The following is a 26,242-nucleotide window of genomic DNA, read 5'->3' as shown; positions in this document are numbered from 1 at the left end:
AAAATTGATTTCTGTCAGAATTAAATGGGAACCGGGGGAGGGGGAGGGGACAAGTTATGGGAACCATTTCCCCTCAATATTACAAAATATATTATCAGTTATTGGAGCCATCCTAGGATATGAGAAGCTTGTCCATTATTTTACCATTCCTAGCTTACCTTACTGATAAGAGTTTAATTTACCTGAGGACTGAACTCCGCTTCTGTTTCCCCCCCCAATATCTATATCTATATTTTTTCCCTTTTCTTCTTCTGCAGTTTTTTAACAGGTTTGGGGTGCTCAAACTGCATTGACTATTTCACTTCACATGGGTTACAGACTCTTTACCACCTGCAGAACTTAACTCTAGAGGTAAATACCGAGAAGATCTGTCGATCATTGCTCTGTTTCTCTTGGGGCTGTCATTCTCAAAACAACGTTTTTTGGGATGGGATTGCGGGGACGGGGGATGGGACCGGGATCTCGAGCAGCTGAAATGCATGCTTGTCACAGGAGAAATACCTTGATGATAATATTAGTTCAACAATAAAGCCAATTACCTGGAGCACCCTTCCCCACAACCTTGGGTACTCAGGTGTGGTTGAAAAGGCCAAAAACTCAGTGGTAGAACATCTGCTTTGCATGCAGAATAATAATAATAATAATAATAATAATAATAATAATAATAATAATAATAATGTGACTTTCCCACACAATCATCGGTTGCATTTTTGTTCTAAAAATATGAAGAGCACAAAGCAGAAAATGGTGAAATAATGTGGTCGGTTCTGTCAAGCACTGAACATTTAATGCAAAAATTTGTGCAACTTTCAAAATAATAATCTGGCTTTACTCTGTAAACCACATTGAGTCTCTGTTAGATAAAAAATGTGGTATACAAATAGTAGAAGCAGCAGTAGTAGTAGTATTTATATGCCACCCATCTGACTGGGTTGCCCCAGCCACTCTGGGTGGCTCCCAACAAAATATTAAAAACATAATCAAACGTTGACCATTAAAAACGTCTGAACAGGGCTGCCTTCAGATGTCTTCTAAAAGTCAAATAGTCATTTATTTGTTTGACATCTGATGGGAAGGTCCCTAGTTCAATTTCCAGGTACCTTCAGGTAGGAAATGTCCCCCACCTGAAACCCATCAGTGTAGACAATAGGGAGCTTGCAGGATGATACTGAGTTAGATACATATTCTGAGGGAAAGCACACATTTAAATATGTATTCTGAGAGAGAAATGTATTCTGAGAGAAAATATGCATTTGACTATGTGTTCTGAGGAAAAAACATTCTGAGAGAGAATACAATGTTTTCTGAAAGAAAATGCAAAACTGAATATGCATTCTGAGTGAAAAAACATATTGTGAGGAAGAAAAAAATATATTCTGAGAGAAAATATGCCTTTGAATATGTGTTCTGAGGGAAAAACATATTGTGAGAGAGAATACAACGTATTCTGAGAGAAAATGCACAACTGAATATGTATTCTGAGTGAAAAACATATCACAAGGAAGAACACACCTTCAGACACCTTCTGAGATAAATGAACATTCTGATACATATTCTGAAAGAAAATGCACATTTAAATATGCATTCTGTGAGAAAAACATATTCTGAGAGAGAATACAATGTATTCTGAGGGGAAAATGCACATTTGAATATGTATTTTGAATGAAAAACATATGAGAAAGAATATACGGTACATTTAAACATGAGGGGGGAAAGGCCTATTTTGATGTGCTCTGAGAGAAAATGGACATTTAGATATGTGTTGTGAGAGAAAATGCCTTAAATGTGTATTCTGTGAGGAAAACATATTCTTAGAGGATACATATTTAAACCCATATTCTGAGAAAAGCACACATTTAAACACATGTTCTGAGAGAAAATATGCAGTTAAGCATGGGTTTTGTGAGGTGTTTGTTTGTTTTTTTAATGGCAGATGCAAGGGAATTATATGAAAAACATATGAAAGCGGTATGGGTAAGAAATTAGGCAGAGTTCTGTATCCCTACCCACTGTCCCCTGAGCTGTGAGACACCATCCCTTCGCCTCTCAGGCAACCTTCCCCAAACCTTCTGCCCTCCTATCATCCTTGGGGATCAGCCATGCTGGGGTGGGAGTTGGAGTCCAGTCATGTCTGGCTGGTTCCAGGCTGGAGAAGGCTGCTCTAAGGGAACCCTACACACATGTCTGCCCAATAAATGCTGCATGTTGCACAGAACCAAGTCTTCACCATGTCGTATTTTGGTGCCATGCATCGTATGTCATTTTCCACTCCGGGCTTCAAGCACTGAACAGAAAACCCGCAGAATAAGGGCTTTTCCTTCCAAAAACACCTGGAGCCAGTTGCACAGTCTTAGATTGGAATCAAAAGCTGCTTGCTGCTTAACCCCATAAAGTTTAGCGTTGCGCGTTCGCTTGTTTTTTTTTTTTAAAAAAAGAAATATCCCATTTTTGCATGAAGACTTTCTATGTTTGCTGAGTTATGCTAACTCCCAACAGAGAAGCCATTCATAACTTAATGAGCTCCAGACGTTTTGGGCCCCAACTCTTTTTGTTGTCTTTGTTTTAAAAAAACAACAACCATGAGGTGCTGATACTCATTTGTTCATAAAAGTTCTCTGAGTGCTAGTACAAAATGGTTGGCATCAACAGTAAGAAAGGAGAGGCAATGGTACTGCCAAACTCCCGGCAAAATAAATCCAAAACATCTGTAGGGCACAAAGTTGGGGAAAGCTGTAATAGAGTATTACAGTGCTTACTCTTTTAACTAAATTAACACTTGGGCATGAATCCGTGGTTGTTTTCATGAGTGGGACTTAAAACTGGCTGTGTTGTAAATCAGTCCTCCGAGAAGAACATGAGGCTTGTTTGGGCCTCTGTGTCTCCTCATTTCCTCCCCCAAATTCTCTCCTAGATGAATCACACACAGAGGGCCGGAGCACTTGCTATGTTAAATGTGTAGTACTTGGGCCTTCCATGTTTGTTTATTATTTCTTTATCTTGAAATAGTAGCTGTGAGGTAGAGAGATCAGGACTGGATGAGGCAAATTCCTAGAGATGGATATTGATGGCTATGAGCCACGATGGCTATGTGGAGGGAGGCAGCAATGCTTCTGAATGTGAATTATTGGAAAACACTGGAGGGAAGAGTGCTCTTGGTGGGCTTTCCAAAGGCCCCTGTGAGAACAGGATGCTGGGCAAGATGAGCTGTCGGCCTGATCCAGCAGGCTCTACTTATATTAAGGTTACCAGACGTCCCAGTTCCCCAGGGACAGTCCCCAGATTTACAAATCAGTCCCCATACAAAATCCATTGAAGTTGAAAAGTGTCCCCGGATTCATTGAAAAAAAATCTGGTAACCTTATCTTATATTCTCACAGTTCACCCAGTCCTTTTGTCAATCCAATCTCCCAAACCCCTTTCTCTGCAGGATCTTGGAGCACTGAAGATCCCGGAGCAGTACCGGATGATTATCTGGAGGGCCCTCCAGGAGTTGAAGCAGGGCCACGACTACGGAGCCCAGCAGCTCATCCGCTCCAGCAGCAATGCCTCCACCATCTCCATCGGCACATCCGGCGAGCTGCAGAGGCAACGTGTCATGGAAGCCGTTCACTTCCGCGTCCGCCACACCATCACCATCCCGAACCGCAGTGGGGCCGATGAGTGGGCGGACTTCGGCTTTGACCTCCCGGACTGCAAGTCCCGCAAACAGTCCATCAAAGAGGAATTCACAGAGGGAGAAATCAACTGAGTGTCTCTAGAGAGGCACATGGAAGCTGGCGAATTAAGGGCAAGGAACTGAACAGTTGGACCTGAAAGGTATTTGGCACAACAGCCAGGCGGAACGAGCCTTTTGGGTAGCCACCAAAAAGTATTTTTTCAGAGCTTGGGGCAGGACGTGACGGTTGCGCTCTGGAGCTGAAATGCAGTCCTTTGCAACGTACCTTTTCACGAAGGGTAGCTAATTTGGCGGTCGCATTTAGCAGCAGGACATGCACTGGGTTAAAAAAAACACACCTGTGTTATGTTGCACTTGGTTGTGTAGCAAACCTGGGTGAATTTTATATCACAGCATCAAGGACCTTAAGGATAACACGTGTCTCATCTTATCTATTCTCTTCCACCTCGTCAGAAAAGTCTCCAAGCCCCTAACTTCTTTAAGTGAGAACAGGGCTGACCTGTCACACATCGTGGGAGGTTTGTACGGCCAACTGGAACCAAACCACTTAGGGACTTCTTTTCTTTAACAGACTGCCAAAAAAGTGTTTGTTTTTCTACAGTACTTTGCAGAACAGAAAAGCAGCTCTTTACGATTTGATTAACCTGAGGGATATCTGTGTTAGCTGGGTGAAGGCGTTGCCTAGCAAGACGACTTTGTACACACACGCTGTATATACTGTATACTCGCCATGATGTTGTAAGGTTTATTTTCTATGTAAGCTATTGTGAAGAGTTCACAGATGGACAAGGTTTCACCCCCTTCTGAGGGGGTGCAAAGATGGCATCATTATTCCCCTACCCAAGAAAGGAAAACAATTCCACAACTGTTTCTAGAGTCAAAGGTTTATTGCTTGATGAAATCCAAATCATTATTTGGTCATTGTAATGGATTCCTAAGCAAAACATCAAAAAAAGGCTATAGTTTTCGTCTTTGGGAGAAATGAGCTCTCTGTCATTACACTTCTCCACACACAAAAACACACACAATGGTATATAGTTTGGTGCTAGCTGTTTCTTGCTTAGAAGCCCTATAGATGGGTTATGTTCCCTAGATTTCAGAACAAATTCATGCTTAGGTGATACGGGGTTGCATTCAACAATGTGGGTGTTTTATTGGCTCGGGTGCAAAATTTTGCTTTGTAAGAAACTTGCTTTTTCTTTTAATTTTCTTCTTCTTCTTTTTGTCGCAGCACATTTCAATAGACTCCAGAAAGGTAAGAGGTTTTGGAGGGAGCTTCCAAATGCTATTGGACTCCAACTCTCACCAACTCCAGGCAGTATGGCCAAAGGTTCAGGATAATGGGAATTGTAGTCCAACAACATTTGGAAGGACCACCCTTGCTTTAAAGCAACTCATTCCATCAGGTTGGCCACTTTGGGAACAGGATGTAGCTATGAACAAGGGGTATATAAATTTGTTAAATAAATCATCTGGATAGCTCAGTTGTTTAGAGTGCGGTGTTGATGACACCAAGGTTGCAGGTTTGATCTCCATAAGGGACAGCTACATATTCCTGCATTGCAGAGAGCTGGACTAGATGAACTTGGTTCCTCATAAGGCTTGGTTACCAGATTCTTGATTCTCTTTAATGCCATCCTCCACCCTCCAGCTTAGGGACGCGGGTGACACTGTGGTCTAAACCACAGAGCCTAGGGCTTGCCGATCAGAAGGTCGGCAGTTCAAATCTCCGTGATGGGGTGAGCTCCCGTTGCTCAGTCCCTGCTCCTGCCAACTTAGCAGTTCGAAAGCACGTCAAGTGCAAGTAGATACCTTTCGGCGAGAAGGTAAACGGCATTTCTGTGCGCTGCTCTGGTTTGCCAGAAGCGGTTTAGTCATGCTGGCCACATGACCCGGAAGCTGTACGCCGGCTCCCTCGGCCAATAATGCGAGATGAGCGCGCAACCCCAGAGTCGCCCACGACTGGACTTAACAGTCGGGGTCCCTTTACCTTTACCCCTCCAGCTTGGGTGCCTAGAATTGGGCACAGCACTCTTATAACCCCTCCAGATGTTGTTATTGATTCCAATTCCCATCAGCCCCAACCAACATGGCTAAGTGTCAGGGATGATGCAAGCTGTAACCGAGCAATACCTGGAAGGCCAGAGGTTCCCCATTCTATCCCAGGTGCACATAATCGGTACCTCTGGAAATTTCCTCCTGATTCTGACCAGGATTTTTGACATTGACTTTCCTTGTTTCACATGCTTCTGCTATTGTATGTTTTTGTTCTCTTGTCTTTGCTAAGAACAGTTTGCAATTCACCCATCCTGTTGCAGCATCCAGGTAGAATTTTAGAGCCCCCTTTTGTGACACCGTGTGATTTTGTTTGTTTGTTTGTTTAAAAGCCCCTTGCAGGGCAAGGGGAAACACTTTGATTTGGGTTTGGGTTTCTTGGTTTTTCAATAGGCTTCTTCTGGACTTCCATCCCTTAAAGAGAGGACTCTTTCAGAGGACTGCCCACTGTAAAGCAGGACACATACATCAGCTGCCCCTGCCACTGAACTAGCATAGCCAAAATGCTACAGATCTGTCACTTATTACCCAGCAAAAAATTCTCCTCCTTCTCTCTCTCACCCACTTTGCATCACTACTCAGTGAATATCTCTAGGGAGCACCCAGATTTGCACCTTGTTAAAGATCCTGTCTGAAAACTGTGCATGTGTTTTTGTCCTGCAGGGGCTGAGACTTTGGAAACAGCCAAGATGCAATAGTGCTTGTGAAGTAGCAGCGAGTTAAAGCACTTTATGTTGTTCTTTCCCACCCTCACTCACATCTTCAGTGGTCACAAAAATGCTTTCCCGGAGCAGTATTACTATATATAATTACTCTGTGAGTGAGTGTGTGTGCGCGCATCTGCATGCTTATGTTACTAGCAAATTTCAAAATGTTGGGCACATGTCTTGAGCAGCTTGAGCAAAAATCCAGAAGCTCTGGAAGCATCCTGGAGTCAGCAGCAGGGATGGGAGAGTACATTTGTTTAGTATGCATGCAAAGGTGAGCCTTCATTCACACTTTCTGGAACAATACGAGGACCGAAGCACAGCAAAGTAATGTGTACAAACATGCGTGCAAAGGGTACTTGTACCTAGAGGTATACAAGGTTCTCAGTTTGCAGGAGAAAGGCCTACCATATATTTTGTTGATTCATAGCCATACTGGAGAGTGGAGACCCATGGGATGCACAGAGAGAGTGCTGTTGACCTACCTGGGCTTCAGCTAGAGTTAGGCCTATAAACACCTGCCAAAATCACAGCTTCAAAACCATGAAAAGGGAAAGAAAGGTGTTGGCACTCTAGATAACTGTAGGGAAATCTGGAGTGGCATCTCTCTTTCCCTCCCCCTCTCTTTCTTTTCCTCCCTTCCTCCCTGTCACATGTTGAGAAAGAACTTATGAGGAGGGAAGCCAGCACTTACAGGCTTCCACACAGTCTGAAAACCCAGGCCGTCCACAGTGATGGGCTTGTGCCTGTTAGGACTGGAAAGCAGGTGGCTCCGGAGCCAGTGACAGGCAGAACCAACAAGCTACTTTTGTCCTCCTCCTCCTCTTTCTCTGTGCCGAGTTCTACAAGGGCAGAGCTAGGAGTGAGAAGGCAGGTGAGCTTGGAGGAATCAAGGGGGAAGTTAGGGCAGTGCCCTAATGGACAGGTGTGTGGGGCCCAGCTCCCTATGCCCATAGACATCTATGATGCCTCATTATTATTTTGACTCCATTTCCCCTGCTGTAACAAGTGGTGCTGAAGAAGAGTCCCTTCTGTAATAACTGAGGGCAAAGTTAGATATCAGCTAGCTAATGCTCAGAGGTCCACACTCAGTGTACGGACAACAAGGGATGGGCTCCCATGTGGCATTGTGCATGAGGCCAAACCAATACCGTACCATGCACCCATTGCCCCTTCTATGGGTAGGGACTCCTCCTCCTTCGTTACCAGGTCTTTCATGCAGTTGCATTTCCCAGTTGAAACAGGGCAAAGAACAATCCATCTACATTGGTTTGTTCTGGAAATGGCCAGTAAACTTTCTGATGTCTGATACAGCAACCTCTGAATCTCGTCTTTCCAATGGCTGCCTGACCCCTCTCAGGTGTGCGTGCCCGAGCTTTTTGAGATTCACCTTAACATGGGCTTAAGAAACACAAGTGGAGTTTAAACTTTGTCATGAATTGTGAGGTTTCGTTTCGTTTTTATTGTAATGATATCTTTGAGGGGGAGGGGAGGGGAAATGTGTTATTTTTATAGCTTTCTTGGGGTAACACAATAAATGGATTTCAAACGTCGTTTGACTCAAAAAGGAGAGATGCATTGCTGTTGCACACACATGCACAAATGCGCACCCTTCCTTTCATGCTCCTAGTGTGGGGCAAGGGAATTGTTTCAAGCCAACGGGTTGCATTCCCTTCTGGGGGCCACAAGCTAGTGGGGGGTGCCTTTTCATAGAAGGCTAGTTTCTACACACATTTTCTCTCCTCCATCCCGGCAAGCAAGAAGCATTCGCAAGAGTACAAGGGCACATTCCAGCCAGGCAAAAACACTTGGGTGCAAACCAGAGGGGGTAGGGTGTGTGGCTGGGGAGGCGTGTGCCCTGGGGAGAGTCCTGAGTGCCAGATAAAGAGGCATGGAGAGCCTCCTTCAGTCTCCAGGCCTAAGGGGAGTGACAAAGCATAGCAACCTTTTAAGCACAGCTTTGGCACACTACTGTGAATTACATCATGCTTCCCTCTTTTTTCACTTTTAAAAAGCTGTCTGGTTTCTGAATTCGATGGCGGCAGCATTAGCACTGGGGGCATGATTGCTTGACCCTTCCCACTCGTTACAGATAGAAGAACAGATGTCACAGGAGAAGCATTGAAGGTGCCTGGTCTTCTCCTGGACATGCTAACTTCTCTACTGCAGGGATTGCTGTTGAGCTGCAGACACATTCTGTGATGTGACCCACCCCATCGACAGCTTGAAATGGTACAGCCTCTGACACAGGCTGTTCAATCAGGAGCAGCCCTACCAACAGGCAGGGTGGGATAGCACCTCAGTGGACACAGCACATGGGGAACTGCTGGAGCTGGGAGAGCCACATAGAATCGTAGAGTTGAAAGGGTCCCCGAGGGTCATCCAGTCCAACCCCCTGAGGCGCAGGCATCTTAACCTGAGATTAAGAGTCTCATGCTCAATCGACTTAGCTATCCCCTGCCCTTTACCCTCTAGTCTGCTCCCCTCACATGCTTTGAAGAATGCTATCCCGTCAACACTGCAGGAGTAAGATCTATTGCCAGTCCAGTTGAGTGCTGTATTACCATAAGAAGAAGTACGGTACCCTGCAGGATCAGGACAAAGGCCCACCTAGTCCAGCTTCCTGTTCTCTCAGTGCCCAGCCAAAGATGCCTGAGAAACTGATATTGCAGGGTAAACATGGCCAATCTGGCTAGGAGCCGCCGATTGCCTTATCCCCCTTCAAAGCCATCAAAGGTGGGTATGAAGGATAGGACTAACCCCTGCTGGACCATGCCAGAGGCTCATCTCGTCCAGCATCCTGCAGCCAAACGGATGCCAATGGGAACCCTGCAGGCAGGACTTGAATGCAACAGAACTCTCCCCACTTGCCACCTTCTTTAACTGGTTTTCAGCCAAGGATAGCTTTACCCTTCAGGATTTGTCCATATCTCCTTTTGAAGCCCTCCAAGTTGGTCGCCACCATTAATTCTTGTGGGAGCAAATTCCATAGTTTAAAGCAGGGGCTGGGAAGCTTTACCTCACCTGGGCTGGTTCACTCCAGCAGAGATCCCACCGTGGGCTGGATCCTGTGAGCACGTGCAGCCGCGATTTCCGGTGCCTGAGCAGACATGATTTCCAGCGTCTGCACAGATGTGATTTCTGGCACTGCGGAAGCGAGTCCCTGCGCCATGCTGCACCGATTTAGCACAGCGTGCGGGGACTCGCCAAGTGGGTAGCTCGGTTTAGGGGCGGCTCATGGGCCGGTTAAATGAGCCCTGTGGGCCGCTTGTGGCCTATGGGCCTTAGGTTGCCTACCCCTCATTTAAAGACACGCTGTGCACTTTCATTTGTCCTGAATTTTCCTCCATTTCATGCAGCGAAATGTTTTCTCGGAGAAGGTTGGTCTTTTATGATGGATGCATGAAACCTACTGTATGCCACCCCGAACCCCTGGAAGTAGAAGTCCTTTCTGTTTCACAGGGTAATAACGGTGCTGCGGAAGCCTTGCAAAACTAAGAGTGGCATAATAATAATAATAATAATAATAATAATAATAATAATAATAATAATAATTTGATCCAGTATAAAAGCTGGGGGCATTTTAATCACATTCATCATTGACCAGTCTCTGCCCTTTGCTGCCTGGGACCAGAAACTCCTATCTGTGGTATGTCTGGGTTCCTCAAATGACCACAGTGCACAGGCCCCTCTGCAAACACCACATCTGTGTTTGTTTCCAAAGACTATTGTGCACTCATGCAAAATCCATTAACTGTGGACATAGTCATGCATGATATTTCACAGGATGCTTCATTCCAGAGAAGATACTTGACAGCCCAACTCCAGGTGTTTCTCAGTGATACGGTTCCAAAGTTTTCTTCCCAAACCGTTCTTCGCTAAAGTTGTCCATTGGTGCTATTCTTTTCTCCCCCCCCCCATTAGCTTCTGGGCACCTAAGAATGGTTCTGTCTGAACTGGCCCCAATTCTCACTAAGCAGTGGGTGGATTGTCCTTTACAACACCATGAAGTTTGGCCCACAAACTGAGAGAAGCCATACTTGGCCGGTTGCTGGTATTCTTCCCACTGCTGCATTGGCCAGTGTTTGGGTACTCATTGAATCAGTTTTATAGATTCAGATGGTTTGGCCAGGTATTTGCAGAAAGCCTCCTGAATGCAATAAATAAATAAATAAATGAGAGAGAGAGAGAGAAAGAGAGACAGAGAGAGACAGAGAGAGAGACAGAGACAGAGAGACAGAAGAGTGTGTCAATAGCCAGACTGACAACATATTGAAAGATTGTGGTGGGGCAGGCACAATCTGCAGGTTGCAGATGCTTAATTTCCTGTGCATTGCTAAAATCTCACCACTGCAATTTTCAGAACAGAAAGCACAGAACATGCTTGCCTTTTAAAAAACAGCAGTAGCAGCAAGCACCACCACCCTGTAGACAGAATGCTTTTGGAAAGTAGTTTGCTAGTGGCCAAATCCCTTAGGCCTTTCCCTTTGGGCTGCTATCTAAATTAAAACCCTTCCTCCAAAACTGCTACTTGTCCTGGGAGGGGACATGCTAAAACGATTAAATCCCCCTCCACTGGTGCAATGATCCTGATCTGGGTACTCCCCTCTTGGAATTTGGGCCAAGGATGATGGGAGTTGTAGTCACAGGTTCCCCATCCCTGCCTGAAAATATTCTCCTGTCCTTTGTTGCCACAATTTCAAAAACTTGCTTCTCTCACCGGAAATCCACAAGAGCCTTGCTCGTGCCCATGCCCACTGCAGTTATGCCCTCCATGCTGTGGGGCAGGGTTGTTGCACTGCCGAGATCGGCTCACGACTCCTAGTCCGCAGGTGGTAGGGCAGGGAGTCCAGGATGCCCAGGGAGACCACATTCCGTCAACTGAGGCAGAGAGAAAGTGAAGGGTTCAATTTGTGTTTTTTTTTAAGAGATTTTTATTAATTTTTCAAACAAGAAATACACAAACAAGACATATAATATAACACTGTCCCTTCATTTTCCCTCCACCCACCGGTCCACTTCTGCCACCAGTAGGGCCCGTGTGCTTTAGGAAACAAAGGGGTCCAATTGTGAGTTGAGTTCTGCTTCCCCCCTCCCTCCTCCCTCCATATCCCCCCCTGCCACTGAGAGAACAGGGAGGAAGGAGTTATGGGGATCTGCATCCCCCAACTCTTTCATAATCATATTAATAAACCTAGAAGAAAAAAAGAGAAAGAAAGAAAGGAAAGAAGAAAAAAAACAAAAACAAAAAGAAAATTGGGAAGAGTTCAAACTTCCCAGTTCTTATTATTTTGACATCTTAATTGCGACTCCCTCGGTTGTCTTCCTCATGGTTTTCCTTGCAAATTCTAATTACTTGTGGCGAATTTTCCAACTCAGCTTCAAATCTTAATTATAAGTGAAGGGTTCAATTTGGGCTTCCCACTGGCCCGTGATATTCCGCTGCCTTCAGACGGTCAGTATTTTGTACGAAATATTCAAGTGCATACTTTAGGTTTGCACAATTAAAGGGAGGCAGGTGAAAGCACCATACTGAATAAACAAGACTTTTGCAGTTAGGAAAGTGAGGGGGAAGTGCATTGAAAAGTGTGGAAGGAACAAGTGATTCATGGGTTGGCCACTGTGGGAACAGCATGTTGGACTGGGTAGGCTCTCATCATCCAGCTGCCTTATGTTCTTGTCTTGGGGAAAGGGAGTGTGAGAATGTAAGATGAGCCCTGCTGAATCAGACCAAAGACCCGTCCATCAGCCTGTTCTTAAATGCCTTCAGGCAGGGCCGGCCCTAGCATTAGGCAGAAAGAGGTAGCGTCAGCCTCAGGCGGCAGACACTGGGAAAGAGGTGGTGTTGGAGAGATGACATCTCCATGCCATGCAGCCTGCTCTGTGCCCTCTACGTTTGTCTGCTGCCTTCAGATGTAGGAGAGGACCCTGTCCTGTTGCTGGTGTGTTGACGTAAGAGTCACCTGCCAGTCCAACCCATCGCCCTCGCCTTTTGGGCAGGAAGAGCTTCCCAGCTGGGGAACTCCCTCAAGGTTTCTAAGGATTCAGCATTCAAGCACAAAGGGTGCCTTATCCCAGCAAGGTCCCCTTCATGCTTGCCCAATCCCTCAGCAAGATGGTGGCTGCACCTGGACACTGGCTGTTGTTGCACATCGCAACCTCCTCCTTCTCCCCTTCACAAGGCAGGCCCCCTCCGGAAGGAGCAGGGTTGTCGCAGATTCGAATCCTTTTCTTGATCCCAGAACACGTCTCTGAACACACGGACCAGGGTGACCACTCTGACCAATGGCCGTTGTCTAAAGGAAGGAAAGGAGAAAATTGTTCACCGATTCTCTACATCAGATTTGGACAAGCAGGTTCCTTCTTCTTCTTCTGTGGACATGACTGGTGTTGCACAATAGCCAGTGTCTAAGTGCATGTGTTTTGAGTGCTAGGATCTTCCCAGTTCTGCTCTTTGCTATTTCCTCTGGTTTTTCTCCACCCTGGTTTTATTTATTCACAGCATTTATTCCATACCTTTTAGCGAAAAGGGTAAAAGAGAGTGTGTGTCTAAGAGCAGCTTAGCAGCTCTAAAATTCACAATCTATTACATATTACAATAATCCTATAATGTAATACAGTGGTACCTCTACTTACGAATAACTCTACTTACGAATTTTTCTACTTACAAATGGAGCTCCGCCCGCCATCTTGGATGTGGTTTAGATAGGATTTTTTCTACTTACGAATTTTTAGATAGGGTTGCTTCTACTTACGAATTGTTCTCCCAATGCATTCCTATGGGATTCGACTTACAAATTTTTTCGACTTACAAATGTGTGTTCGGAACGCATTAAATTCGTAAGTAGAGGTACCACTGTACGATTATAATTTGAAAGCTGTGCAAATTGGGATATCATAAAGGCTCGGAACGGGAGGGACAGGGAAGTCAAAATTATGTTATGAAATGAGTTTATATAATGATTGTTTATATTTTCTTTTTTATTGTCTTGTTGTTGTTTTTGTTCTTGCATTTTTTTCTTTTTCTTTTTATTATTATTATTTTTTGCTATTTTGGTGTGTTAGTTTTGTTTTTGTTTGAAAAAATCCAATAATTTTTTTAAAAAATAAAATAAAATTCACAATCTAAAAACAGTTGACATACAAGGAAATAGGAATGGGAGGGGGAGGAGAATGGTTCTACTTCCTCTGGACTTGAGTTAAACAATAGGGAAGAGGGGGATAATAAGTAGTCAAGTGACAAAGGACATAAGAGGTGCTGTAAGGTCAGAGAGAGATGTGTGATCCTCTAACGAAGGGGGAGCAGGGGAGGGGGGACATCTCAGAATAGGTACAGGACAGAATTTTGGTTTTGTTTGCATTTAAATGAGAAACTGCCCAACTCACACTTTCTAAATCAATACGCAGAATAACGGCATATATGCAATATGAAGAACAACCGCCCTTCAGAATTTGCACTCCTCTTAATTTTGTGGTGTTCTCCAACAAAACAATATACACTTAAATGCATGCATCGCAGTGCAAAAGGAGATGTGTGTATGAGCATATATTTGCACTGAAACAATGACACATTTTCATGGGGCTTTTAAAAAAGAGAGAGAGGAAAGAAAGAAAGAAATGCAAAGTGCTTGGAAAAGTGGAGAACTGAACTTCAAGACTGGAGAAACTAGAAACTGAGAGAAACCAGAACTAACAGATTCACCCAACCATAGTTGCAAGAACAAACCAGGAATCTTTGGGAGAAACCATGGGCCTCTCCAGACTGGTGGTTTATTGCAAGCATACTCTGGAACCTGTTTTTGACACAAGAAGGGTGGTGCCACGTTAGAGGTGGATTTATTCTGCTTTATTAATTGTTCTTGGATGCTTCCCCAAGGCTTCCACATGATTGCTGTCCAGAGGGGCTGCAGCAGAGCAAAAGTGGAACAAATACAAACCAGAACATTTCCGGTATAGAAATTTGTGAGGTTTCTCGGGAGGAGGTTATGTGATGTGCACTAACTGGAAATGAAGCAGTGTCACTGAAATCTGGACTGCGTATGGCCACCCTGTTAGCGGTGTGAGTACAACTGGAGGTTGTCTGGTGGGCCCCCATGAAGATATAAAAGAAACGTGCTCTTGCAGCGGAGATGTGCCTTTTGCAAGGGAGGTCTGCCTACCCCAGCTTAAGAAGTGAAGGCCAGCTTACGTGGGCAGGGTTTCATCTTAGGACAGAGCTTGAGATCAGCGGAAGGGCCCACACATCGCATGCCGCTCTCCGGGTGAGTGCACTGCCGGATGCGCATCTGGTTCTGGAGGCCGCAGGTGGCGGAACAGACGGACCATGGAGACCACGGAGACCAGCTGCTTTTTACTGTAACGGGAGAAGAGAGGTGAACACTGGCAAAAAGGCACACATGCACACCATGTGGGAGGTTGTGGAGCCCAAATCTCAAATGCACGATTGGCAGAGAATCACAAACAGGGGCAATGGCACCGTGCAGTTTCAGAACCAGTACAGAGGGGACTCTATGATGCCATATCCCCAAACCTGGTCACAGGAAAAAGACAATGGGTTAATCTCTACCTCTTCCATTGGGTTACACATTCGTTTTTTCCTGCCTGCGATGGGGGAGGACGCTTCTTTGCTCTCCTCCAGATAGCAATCTCCATTTTGAACTGCACTATGCATATCTGTAACATTTAAGGACGATTGCCTGCCTGGTTTTCATCCCTGTAACTGTTGGATCCTGGCAAGACTTTTGATGTGAGTAAATCTTGTGTTTTTCTTGTTTACTAAACAGTCTGAGAGTGATTTCTTTGTTCAGAGGGAAACCAATAAAAATGGGGGGGGGGGGGGGAATGGGAGAAGACACTCCAAGTCTGCCTAAAACATCCTTGGATATCATAATTGTTCTAAAAGATTATGTAACCTTGTCCTAATAGCTTATAGAGATAAGATGTGTATGGATGGTGATTTTTAACTGTGCTGAAATGCATATTTGCATTCTCACACAAGAGGAAGTTTAATTACTAAGTAAACTATCCTCTCCTGCTCATTTATAACCATCCAACACACACTTCTCCCATAGATAATCAACTTGTTTCCAGAACGATACTGTATCATACAACTAGGAAAGGGTAACATAGATGGTCATGGGACAGAACATTTCCCTGCCCAGGAAGGCTTTTCAGTTTATGGATAAAGCCCACAATTATAGGAGGACATGAAAGTCTTAATAATATGAATGGTGTAGAGAAAGCGGGACAGCAGGAGGTAGTTTCATTCTCTCTCATAGTAGTTTAGAGCCATTCTACAAATCTGATTGGTTATAGAGTGTAGGGATGGAGGAAGGGGGAATTCAATTCAGTCCGCGTTTAAACCCAAAGTCAAATTCACACTCCCCCCCAAAATATATATATATATGTGAACCCAATCAGAGCTATCCTTCAAAATTGGCACTTATGGGCAAACTTTGCAATATGGCTGCTTTAGTTCAACAAAACTGCCATGTTCAGGGGCAGTATATCTCTGAAGAATGGTCATTACAAAGGCAAACGATAAGGGACGGTCTGTTTCATTCATGCTTTGCTTGCGGGCTTCCTGAAATCACCTGGTTTGTCCCTCTCTGGAAACAGGCTGGCGGGTGAAATGCCTATCCCATCTGATTCAGCAGGACTTCTTCCTCTTTCTTTCTTTTTCAATCTGTGCAACTTACCTTCACAGTGAACACCGTCACCGATAAATCCGCTTTGGCAAACGCAGAAGTAGGATCCCAGGGTGTTCAAGCACATCGCGTCCTGGTCACAGGCATGGGAATCCCTGGTGCATTCATCAATGTCTAAAAGGTGGGAGTGAGAGAGAAGCTGCACAGTGGGAGGTCATGCCCCAGACCTGTTTTTCTCCTTGTCTGCTGGGGTTGCCAGGGATTGGAGCCTGGAACCTCTACCACTTCTGCATGCAAATTCAGGTCTGCTACACCTGAGCTACAGGCCACCCATTACGGACCAGAAATGGGAGACCTGTAAGTGGTGAGCTGGTAACACCCCAGATATTGTTGGACCCCCCCCACCCCATGCCCATGAGCTCCAGCCGACACAGCCAAGGTTCAGGGATGCTCTGTTAACCGGACCGGATTACTGCAATGCCCGCTGCATGGGACTGCCCTTGAAGATGACGTGTATACTTCAATGGCTCCAAAATGCCATGGTCAGGATACTGGGGCTCCATTTGGGACTCACATAGCCCCTATTTTGAAACAGCCACAATGTTTGTCCATTCCAGGCCCAATTTCAGCCGCTCACTCAAGCGCCCAAAATACCTGAAAGACTGCCTCTTTTCCTACAGGCCCCCTTGGGTGCCAAGATTGGCAGAGGGGTTCCTCTTGGTAATTTCACCACCCTCAGAAGTGCAGGCAGCGGCGGCCCAGGAGAGGGCCTTCTCTGCGGCAGCCCCCAGGTAGTCAAACTCCCTCCCCACAAGTATGTGTCTGGCACCTTGACTATGCAGTTTATATTGTATGTTAAAGCTGCACCTCCTTACTTTAGCCTTGGGCACTCAAGTTGCATATCCCTGGGACCCACCCTGTTATTGTGATTGCATTTTTAAAAAACCCAAATAAATCTGTTTTTAATGTATTTTAAATTGAGCTAGGACCTTGGGGTGAACAGTGGGCAATAAATCATATTAATGCAATGACATTGGTGGTGATGGACTCTGCAGCAATACTCGGAGGGGACACAGTTTCCCCAGCCCAGCCCAGCTATTCTTCACAACCAGAGGCTCTGACGTTTCCTCTACCTATGCAGCTGAGCACGCCGTCTCCTTCCAAGCCTTTCGGACAGCGACAAAAATACGATCCATATGTGTTGATGCAGGTTGCTTCATCCAGGCAATTCAGGGGCATCTCCCTCTTGCACTCGTCTATGTCTTTGCAGAAAAGAAGAAAACAATACTATATAGGAGCATGCTCTACATACATGTGCGCACACAGAGAGATTTGCCCATCAAGCCCAGCACTGTCTACGCTGACTGGCAGCCGCTCTCCAGCCCTTCCCCTGCCACCTGAATCCTTTTAAATGGAGCTGGATGGTGGCCTTCCCTTAAAAATAAAGCAAGGCCCCAGTCTTCATGGTTCTGAATACAGAAGTGATTTAAACAGGGGTTTAAGAAGCTGCCTTCCACTCAATATTGTCTACACTGACTGGCAGCAGCACTGCAGGGTTTCCAGCAAGGTTCCGTCCCAGCCCTGCCTGGAGATGCCAGGGATTGAACCTGGGACCTTCTGCACGCAGGACATGTGTCCCACCACTGAGCTGTGGGTATTCTAACGCAGGGTGTGCCAATCTTTTGCAGCCTGTGGGCACAATAGGAATTTTAAGGTAGTGTTGTGGGGCCACACACACACACAATGGATACTGTGGGGCGTGTGACATCACACAAAATGGCTCTGTTTGTGTGTATGTCACAATAATTCATGCATCAACGCTATCTGTGGAAAATAAATGGTTGTTTATAGCAGCATTATGATCATTATGTACTACAGTATGCTAAAATAAAGACTACAAGAAGCAAAGCTCACAATTATTTACCAACACAGTGTATACCATTTCCCTCAAATCCTGGATTGCATTTGCAGTGTTTTTCATCCCGGCTTCCATTGCAGGTTTTGGTGATATCTGATAGGAAACACGTGAATAGCAGAAACTTGAACACAGACACAAAATACCACAACAGGGTCTTCAGATTAAAAAGAGTAACAAGCACAGCCTTAGCTACTGACACAGTCTTTATGTTTAGAAAACACACACACACACACACACACACACACACACACGTATTTAGAAATATAGAGGCTACATATTTATGATTCCAAAATGTTTCAATGATCACATTTCCACTGTGTCATTGCTTCATTTTGTGTTTCTTATGCTCCTGTTTTATATTTTATTAGTAGGGAGTGCCCGGCGTTGCCCAGATATTTTTAGAAATAAAAAAAGATGGGTTTTTAAAAATAGGGCTACAATTTGTGAGTTTGGACTTGTCACACCAAAAGGTGGGTGAAGCCAGTTCAAAGTCATGTTTTGGCCCACCAACTAGATTCAAAACGGCGCCTGGAATTCAAACAAAGTCTTCCAGCCCCACCTCGAGAACCCCCATGCCAAGTCTGGTGACGATACCTTGAGAGCTGCCCAAATGTATAGAGAGCAAACAAACAAATAGACGGCAGACAAACCACTTTCCAAAATATCTAGCAGAGGAAGTGAATGGATTGGGAAAGGACATTGTGCTGTATTTTAAACTGGCTGAAATTGTTGTTGCAGGTACTGTTTGGCCACACCATCGTAAGCCACTCTGAACATACTTTGGCGCAGAATAGTTAATACCTATAATTTTAGAGTCACAGAATTGTAGAGTTGGGAGGGACACTGAGGATCATCTAGTCCAACCCCCTGCAATGCAGTAATATGCAGCTGTATCATACTGGGAACGAACCTGCCACCTTGGCGTTACCAGCACCATGCTCTAACCAACTGAGCTATTCAGGCATTGTTTATTCATTTGTGTAGCTGAAGCTACTGCAGAACAAAACCTGGGATGGTTGGGTATAAACTGACAATCAATAAAAGGATCGTTGAGTATCGCTTTAACAACCATTAACCACGACAGGATTTTTAAGAAGAGGGAAGGGGGGGGCGAGATTCCATACCCCTATTTATTAAGAAGAGTCTCTGGGCATTTAACACCCTTCCGGGGACATCAGGGCTAAAATCGTAGACAAGTGCTCGGAAATAACCAAAGTCAGTGTTCCTAAGAGACAAGGAAAGGGATAACAATGGTGAGATATGTTTCGTGAAATCTTGAAACCCAAACAGCAAAAATAACTTGAAACTCTCGGTTCTAGACACCCTCATGCACACACATTCTCTCTCCCACGTGTGCAGTCTCTAATTTAGTTAAAACTTTATAAAATTATGTATGGCACGGAGACAGTAGAGAGAGAATTGCTTCCTCCCTCCTCTTGTAAGACTAGAACTAGTGGACATCCAGTGAAGTTGAATGGTGGAAGATTTGGGACAGGTTTTTTTTTTAAGTACTTCTTCATGCAGTGCATGAACTGTGAATCTTGATCCCACAGGGGAGACAGTGATGGCCACCAACTTTAAAGGAGGATTGGAGAAATTCATGGAGGATATCGGAGACTGCTAGCCTCCCCTGACAAAGGCAGGTTGTTTCTGAATACCAGTTGCAAGAAGCCATAGGAGGGGAGAGTGCTGTTGTGCATGAGTCTTGCGTTTGGGCTTCCCATTGGGACATCTGGCTGTCCACGGGGATGCTGGACTAGGTGAGCCATTGGGCCTGATCCAGGAGGCTCTTGTTATGTTCTTACAATACACAACGCCCTTCCTTCCTGGAATGTAGGGGCTACTGCGTTAGAAGATCAGGTCCTTACACATGCAGAACAAAGATCGGTTCCATGATCAAAGGCTTGTGAATGCTTGTGATTCCCACTTGCTGAAAACCACAGGAGGGGAAGAGCACTCTCGCACTCAGACCCTGCTTGTGAGTTTCCCACAGGCATCTGGTTGGCCACTGTGAGAACAGGATGCTGGGTCGGATAATAATAATAATAATAATAATAATAATAATAATAATAATAATAATAATAATAATAATATATTATTTATACCCCACCCATCTGGCTGGGTTTCCCCAGCCACTCTGGGTGGCTTCCAACAGAAAAATGAAATAAAATAATCTATTAAACAGAAAAATGAAATAAAATAATCTATTAAACAGAAAAATGAAATAAAATAATCTATTAAACAGAAAAATGAAATAAAATAATCTATTAAACAGAAAAATGAAATAAAATAATCTATTAAACATTAAAGGCCTCCCTAAATAGGGCTGCCTTCAGATGTCTTCTAAAAGCCTGGTACTGTAGTTGTTTTTCTCTTTGACATCTGATGGGAGGGCGTTCCACAGGGCGGGCACCACCACCGAGAAGGCCCTCTGCCTGGCTTCTTGCAACGAGGGAACCGCCAGAAGGCCCTCGGTACTGGACCTCAGTGTCAGGGCCAAATGATAGGGGTGGAGACGCTCCTTCAGGTATACTGGACCGAGGCCATTTAGGATAGGCCGTTTGTCTGATCCAGACGGCTATTCTTATTTTCTTATCTCAGAAGCAGCTGGAACCTGTTTTCCCCCATAAAGAACCTTTGAATTGCAAGGTGTCAGCCTTCTCAGTGAAGATGTTGCTGGACTAAAACTCCCATCCTCTCTGTTGGCTGTGCTGGATGGTGCTGATAGGAACTGGAATTTGACATCGGGAGAGCCACACCCCACACCCGATGCATACAACTTATTATGATGATGATGATTATAAAAATATATACTTCTTGATAACCAAATAGGCCTCCTTATAAGCCTCGGAGGCAAAAATTAAAATACAACACTCAGCATTAAAATACACCATGAAGTGACCCCACCCCCTTTTTTTTCATTAAACGGTGTTGTTTTTTCCACAGTTCCCGCAAGATTCTCACGGCAGACACCATCGAAATAAATAAGCCCTCCCCCTAAAGTGGTAAGTTGGAGGACACCTTTCTGCTTATAGGCTGAGCCTGAAAGCACCCGGATGATGGCAAGCGTACATTAATCCTCTGATCTCAATCTCATCCAGGCCGTTGGCCAACACCACTGCATGGCTGTCCAGCAGCGTCATGGGGCGGGGCTCCTTGATCCACCGGACAAAGCTGGACGGAGGAAGCCGGAGGTATTTCGGCAAGTGGATGGCAACGTTGTCCCCTTCCAAGAACTCTCCGACCTCTAAAAATAAAAGCAGCAGACGAAAACAGAGAGACCTCTCTATGCACTGGGTCGTGAGCTGACATGTCAAGGGAATCGACTCTTGGCTACGGGGCAGAGGAGGGAAACCTGAAAACCTCTAGATCAGGGTTCCCCAAACTTGGGTCTCCGGATGTTTTGGGACTACAACTCCCATCATCCCTATCTAGCAGGACCAGTGGTCACAGGGGGTGATGGGGATTGTAGTCCCCCAAAAAACCAGCCAGACATCCAGGTTTGGGGAACCCTGCTCTAGATGAAGTTGGGCTACAGTTCCCATCACCACCCCTGGCTGTCGGCCATCCTCATCCCAGACCATTTGGTCATGCCGGGCGGCACTGATGGGAGTTGGGAGTCCGACAACATCTGGCTCCTTACCTCTGCTGCAGGAAGGAATCCAGGAGGATCCAGGAGGTGGATCCACAGCCAATGACAGATGGAGCCAGAGCTAATGGCAGACCAATGTCGAAGCCAAGCAATTCCAATTTAGTCCCTGTCACCCTCCCTGCTTAGTTTTGCAAGGACTAAGGAAGAGGAAACTGCTACACTCTAGACCAGCTTTAAATAGGAAGGCAGGTTGTTGGTTGGTGGGAGAGTGCCCCACTTGCACCGAGAGCATCTCCTTCCACCCGCTGTCCTGTTACATTCTGAGCTCCTACAGCTACTTGTCTCATGTTTACACTGCACTCAAAGACCATTTAAAAAATAATAACATCCAACAACAAAAAAGAAAGGGCTAAACTGCTCAGTCTGCTTTAATTCCCACAACGTGTGCAGCAGTTACATGAATTTGGTGTTTTCATCGCTCACCCAACAGTCCAACTTTCAGTCCCTCTAACTTTCAGTCCCTCTAACTTTCAGTCCCTCTAACAGCGAATCTGGGTGCTAATTTGGAAGTGAAATGAAGCTGGTCAGAAACAAGGTTGTGGTTTCTACACACTCAGTGTGTGTACGGGAAGGGGACCTCCTTTGGTATGTAGAAATATGGAAGTGTGTGTGAGTGTGATATTCATTCTCATCTCATTGTATGGAGAGGAAATGACCAGGTTTGAAACTTATGTCTGCTGCTATTTTAAGGCAGAACTAACATGAGGAGTGGGGGCATGTTAATGTTATACTATTCAAATATAGGATGAGCATGGGCCTTCTTTCCTACAAATCTAGGGGAGAATTAAAAAGTTGCCTTACCTATAGGCATGCTCTCCAGAGCAAAATAGTATCTCAGATTGGAAGGATTTAACAGCTGGAAGCCTGTCAGGTCATAGGCCTCAACCACGGCCGCCTTGGTGGGTGATGTGCTCGGATTCACTTCTGCCCAGAAAAGATTTGGGTAAAAATCATCCTCTTTGATTGAAAGTAGTGTCAGCGCCTGCCCACGTTCATGCACAACCATCCTCAGAGGCCTGTTCTTCCCAAGTGCCAATTTTCTTCGATAGCTGCAAAGCAACGTCTTAAGGGTAAGTGACGGCTGACAATGTACCAAATAAGCCATTTAATTTCATCTCCCTCAAGCTTTCAGGCCACCATTTGAAACCATTTCAGCCTTGCCTGTGCTTGGTTTCTCAGTGTTTCTCTCTCTCTTTCCAATTACATTTTATTAAGTTTCAACATTTTCAACATATACAGTCAAAGTACAATTTAATCTTTTCTCTTCTTTTTGTCAACTTCTTCTGTCTATCAAATCATAATATTAAAATCTAAATCCTTCTGCTGCTTGTAGCTCAAATCCTGCTTGTGAGTTCATCATAAGTCACTGCTGCTCTGCCCCCGAGCCACCCTCTCAGCTCGGTGCCCATTGCGGTCAAACCAGTTGTGCTCCCTGAAATCCACCTTTGGTGAACATCTGCCTTGAAAAGGACTACAGATAGGGCTGTGTCTTAAGAGACGCACACCAGATTGTATTTTGCACTCCACGCATGCATACCTGTGGAATTGTGGGCTTTGGCCGGAGTAGAATTTGTACCACCTCACTTCGTGCTGGCGGCGTCTGCCAAAGATGGAGACTGTGATGTTGAAGGTGACTTTCCTCTCTCTTGCCTTGAGGAGACAGACCTGCTCTCCGAACCCATCGCAAACAGATGCGTTGGAAATGGTGATGCGGAACCCAGGGTCTGCAAGCGGAAAAAGAGTGAGGTCAATTCAGGTAGGTAGGTAGGTAGGTTTTTCCATGAGGCTATATTAAAGCCAAGGAGAGCACTTAGAGCTCTTGCTAAGTTAACGATTACGTAACTGATTGTCGTTTCTTTGGTAGCTAACATGTGAGTGTTGTGACCTTAGATCATGTGAGAGGCACTGGGTTGCAAATCTTTTGAATGGAGTTGCCTTTGAGCCTTTTCTCCCAAACTCAATGGAATGAGGATGTAAAGGAAGTTCTCCTGAAGGGAGAGTAAACAGCCTAGAGGCTGGACTACAGGGTGTGGGGAGAGAGGGAGAGAAAGAGAGAGACCTTTGCTTTTAGGTCTGTTTGGATTATTTCACATTCTGTAAAATGCTACGCTTGTGCTGGACAGCACAATACATTGTATGGATATTTTGGAGATGTGGTTTGATGTATCCTTTTTTATTTTAAAAGAGTTCCATCAGTAAAAGTTAGAATAATATTTTTGAGAGTCTGAACAATGATTTATTCCAAAAGGAGTCGGTTCTTATGATTCCAGTTGCTTCAAATTGGTCAATATTTGTACTGTATCTGCAACACTTGCTATTAATAATATAGGCAGTAATTCTCAGTCCACAAAATTATCTTTCAGTCTCTGTCTTTATCTCTTTCTTCCACAGAAGAGCTTTGTGAAGGAAGCATTTAATCATATCCCTCTTTTACAGATTGGGTAAATGGAGGCTAGGAGAGAGCGAGAGAGTGATCAACCAAGACCACACAATGTTACAAAGGTGAGTTTATTATTCACTTATTTCATTTACGAATCACATCCCACACAACATCATGAAGCAATTAAACAACAATCTCTCTCTCTCTCTCTCTCTCTCTCTCACACACACACACACACACACACACACTGAATCCAGGTCTTTCCAGTTCCAAGATATTTACGCACTAGGGATACAAGAGAAATTTGTATTTAATTCTCATTTAACTCACATGTAATTCCCACAATATGTGGACCAAAGCACAATCTTTCCTTGAAATTAGAATTTTTCTGAAACTTGCAGTGCAGTTCCGCAGCCAAGTGCAAAAATACATATACTGGGGCAAAGTGTGCTTAAAATGAATGCATTATGATGAAAAGTTGCTCTGTAAAAAAAATGTGTGTATTAGGCAAAAATGTGTAGAAGCTTGTGTATATTAGGAGAAATCTGCACTAAAATTCTGGTTAATTTTCATGAGGACTTAAAAAATAATGCAATAAGATGTGTAAATGTGGAGAACCAAACTTAGGACTGGGAAAATGAGAAATTTGGAGAAACAAAAATCGACAGATTCGCTCATCCCCATCACACACACACACATACATTGCAGTAAAAGCATTTTTAGGGTTCCTTGGGCTATCTGTGTGCACGAGAGGGAATGTTTTTAATGTGGTATAGAAGACTGAATTCTAGCCACTGTGGGTCTCTGCCACCCCCCAAAAGAGCTAGATGTGCATAGGTATTAACTTACCTTGGCAACTGTTTATTCCATCCCCCTTGTAGCCTGGCAGGCACTGGCAATAGTAATCAGATGTCAGCTTGTCAAGTTGGCAAATGGCCTTCGGGTGACAGAGAATCCTCCTGGTGACACATTCCTGTTCATATGGATCTGGAGAGAGGCCGGGAAGAGATGCAAATATGTTGATCACTGCCACCACCCTTAACATGGAGATGCATGGCTTCAGTAGTCAGAAAGGGCACAAATAAATGTTAAATCACCACTTCCTGGGGTGGGACATGCCCAGTTCAGAGTAAAGTTCATTGAAAGTTGTGGACCCAGAAGGGAATGAATAGACGGGTGCAGAGAAAGAGAGATGAATATCCACAAGGGAATATAGCCCTCAGCCCCAAAAATGTTGCTTCCCCCTGTTCTAACAGGCACAAATTACTCCAGCCCCCTAAATGAAGAGGCAACTAATGCAAAAGCTGGACATTCCTGCGCTAGCTGATTTGAAGTCTCCCACACTGAACACCTGAGATACACACTTTTGGGACCCACCCTCGATCACGCATTGCTTTTAGCAGATTTTAATATTTGACATTGCAATAATGCAATCCTGTGACCTTACGGGCAGGTAAGATATGTTAGTTGTGCTTCCTGCATCGCAGGGGGTTGGGTTAAGCGACCCTTCCAACGCTGCAATTCTTTGATTCTATGAAATCTAAGAACCATTAGTTGTTATTTTTACAAAGGCAGTCACAGAAGAGGTTCCAGGTTTCATTCGTCCCCCGCCCTTCACTTAAGGGTCTTACCATGGATCTTGCTTAGGACCTGTATGGTGATGAGGCAGAGGAGAGAAGCCAGGTGGCTCACTTGCATTTTCAGTTAAACCCCTCCTTTGTGGTTAGCTCGCATCTTGCTTGCTGCGGGCAGGATTAGGAGGACGGTGTTGGCGGCATGTCTGTGGGTCTGCATGCAGGTATTGTTTTCTCTCTGGGATCTGCAGGCGGGAGGCACCAGGCCCAGCGTCCAGGAACAGAGAAGGTCCGTTTCAGTTCAAATTATCTCGAAGGTTCTGCTTCCGGGATTCCAGGGGGATTCTGATTGTGGGTCAGAGTTCCTCGTTCCGTCCTGCAGAGCAGCAGTTTTCAAGCAATGTTCTAGGACAGGGGTGGCCAACTTCCAAGAGACTGTGATCTACTCACAGAGTTAAAAACTGGCAGTGATCTACCCCCTTTTGGGGGGTTCAGGTTAAAGTTGTTGAACTTCTTTAGGGAAGAGGAAAGCGATGTTGAGCTTTGGGTGGTTCAGGTCAATTTAGGGGTGCTGGGCAGAGATGTTGTGCTTTTTTTTAGGGGAGCCAAAGTTTGTAGCTTCTTTGGGGGGGA

At 45.0% G+C, this 26,242-nt stretch overlaps 2 protein-coding genes across 4 annotated transcripts in view; one reads left to right on the top strand and one right to left on the bottom strand.

Annotated features, from left to right (window-relative positions):
- Positions 1-9,778, top strand: part of TP73 (tumor protein p73) — a 90,041-nt gene extending 80,263 nt beyond the window's left edge. For 2 of the 3 annotated variants that reach the window (XM_060276159.1, XM_060276160.1), the window contains 2 exons: positions 258-351; positions 3,428-9,778. In XM_060276159.1, the coding sequence (XP_060132142.1) occupies positions 258-351; positions 3,428-3,748 (415 nt within the window). In that variant the 3' untranslated portion in view covers positions 3,749-9,778. The remainder of the gene's footprint in view (positions 1-257; positions 352-3,427) is intronic. The other variant, XM_060276161.1, reaches the window with a different exon arrangement.
- A 661-nt stretch (positions 9,779-10,439) lies between these two features.
- Positions 10,440-25,736, bottom strand: LOC118086823 (nidogen-like; the record flags this gene model as incomplete). Its single annotated transcript, XM_060276472.1, has 13 exons — positions 10,440-10,588; positions 11,159-11,319; positions 12,567-12,734; positions 14,627-14,817; positions 16,133-16,259; positions 17,219-17,347; positions 18,010-18,096; positions 19,128-19,228; positions 21,076-21,250; positions 22,457-22,704; positions 23,193-23,379; positions 24,885-25,022; positions 25,667-25,736. Coding segments are annotated over 13 exons (1,839 nt in total), but the record flags the coding sequence as incomplete, so codon positions are not given.
- Between the last annotated feature and the right edge of the window lie 506 nt (positions 25,737-26,242).

This window comes from Zootoca vivipara, chromosome 6 (genome assembly GCF_963506605.1).
Source record: "Zootoca vivipara chromosome 6, rZooViv1.1, whole genome shotgun sequence".
Classification (NCBI taxonomy): domain Eukaryota; kingdom Metazoa; phylum Chordata; class Lepidosauria; order Squamata; family Lacertidae; genus Zootoca; species Zootoca vivipara.
This window is presented reverse-complemented; position numbering and strand designations above follow the sequence as displayed.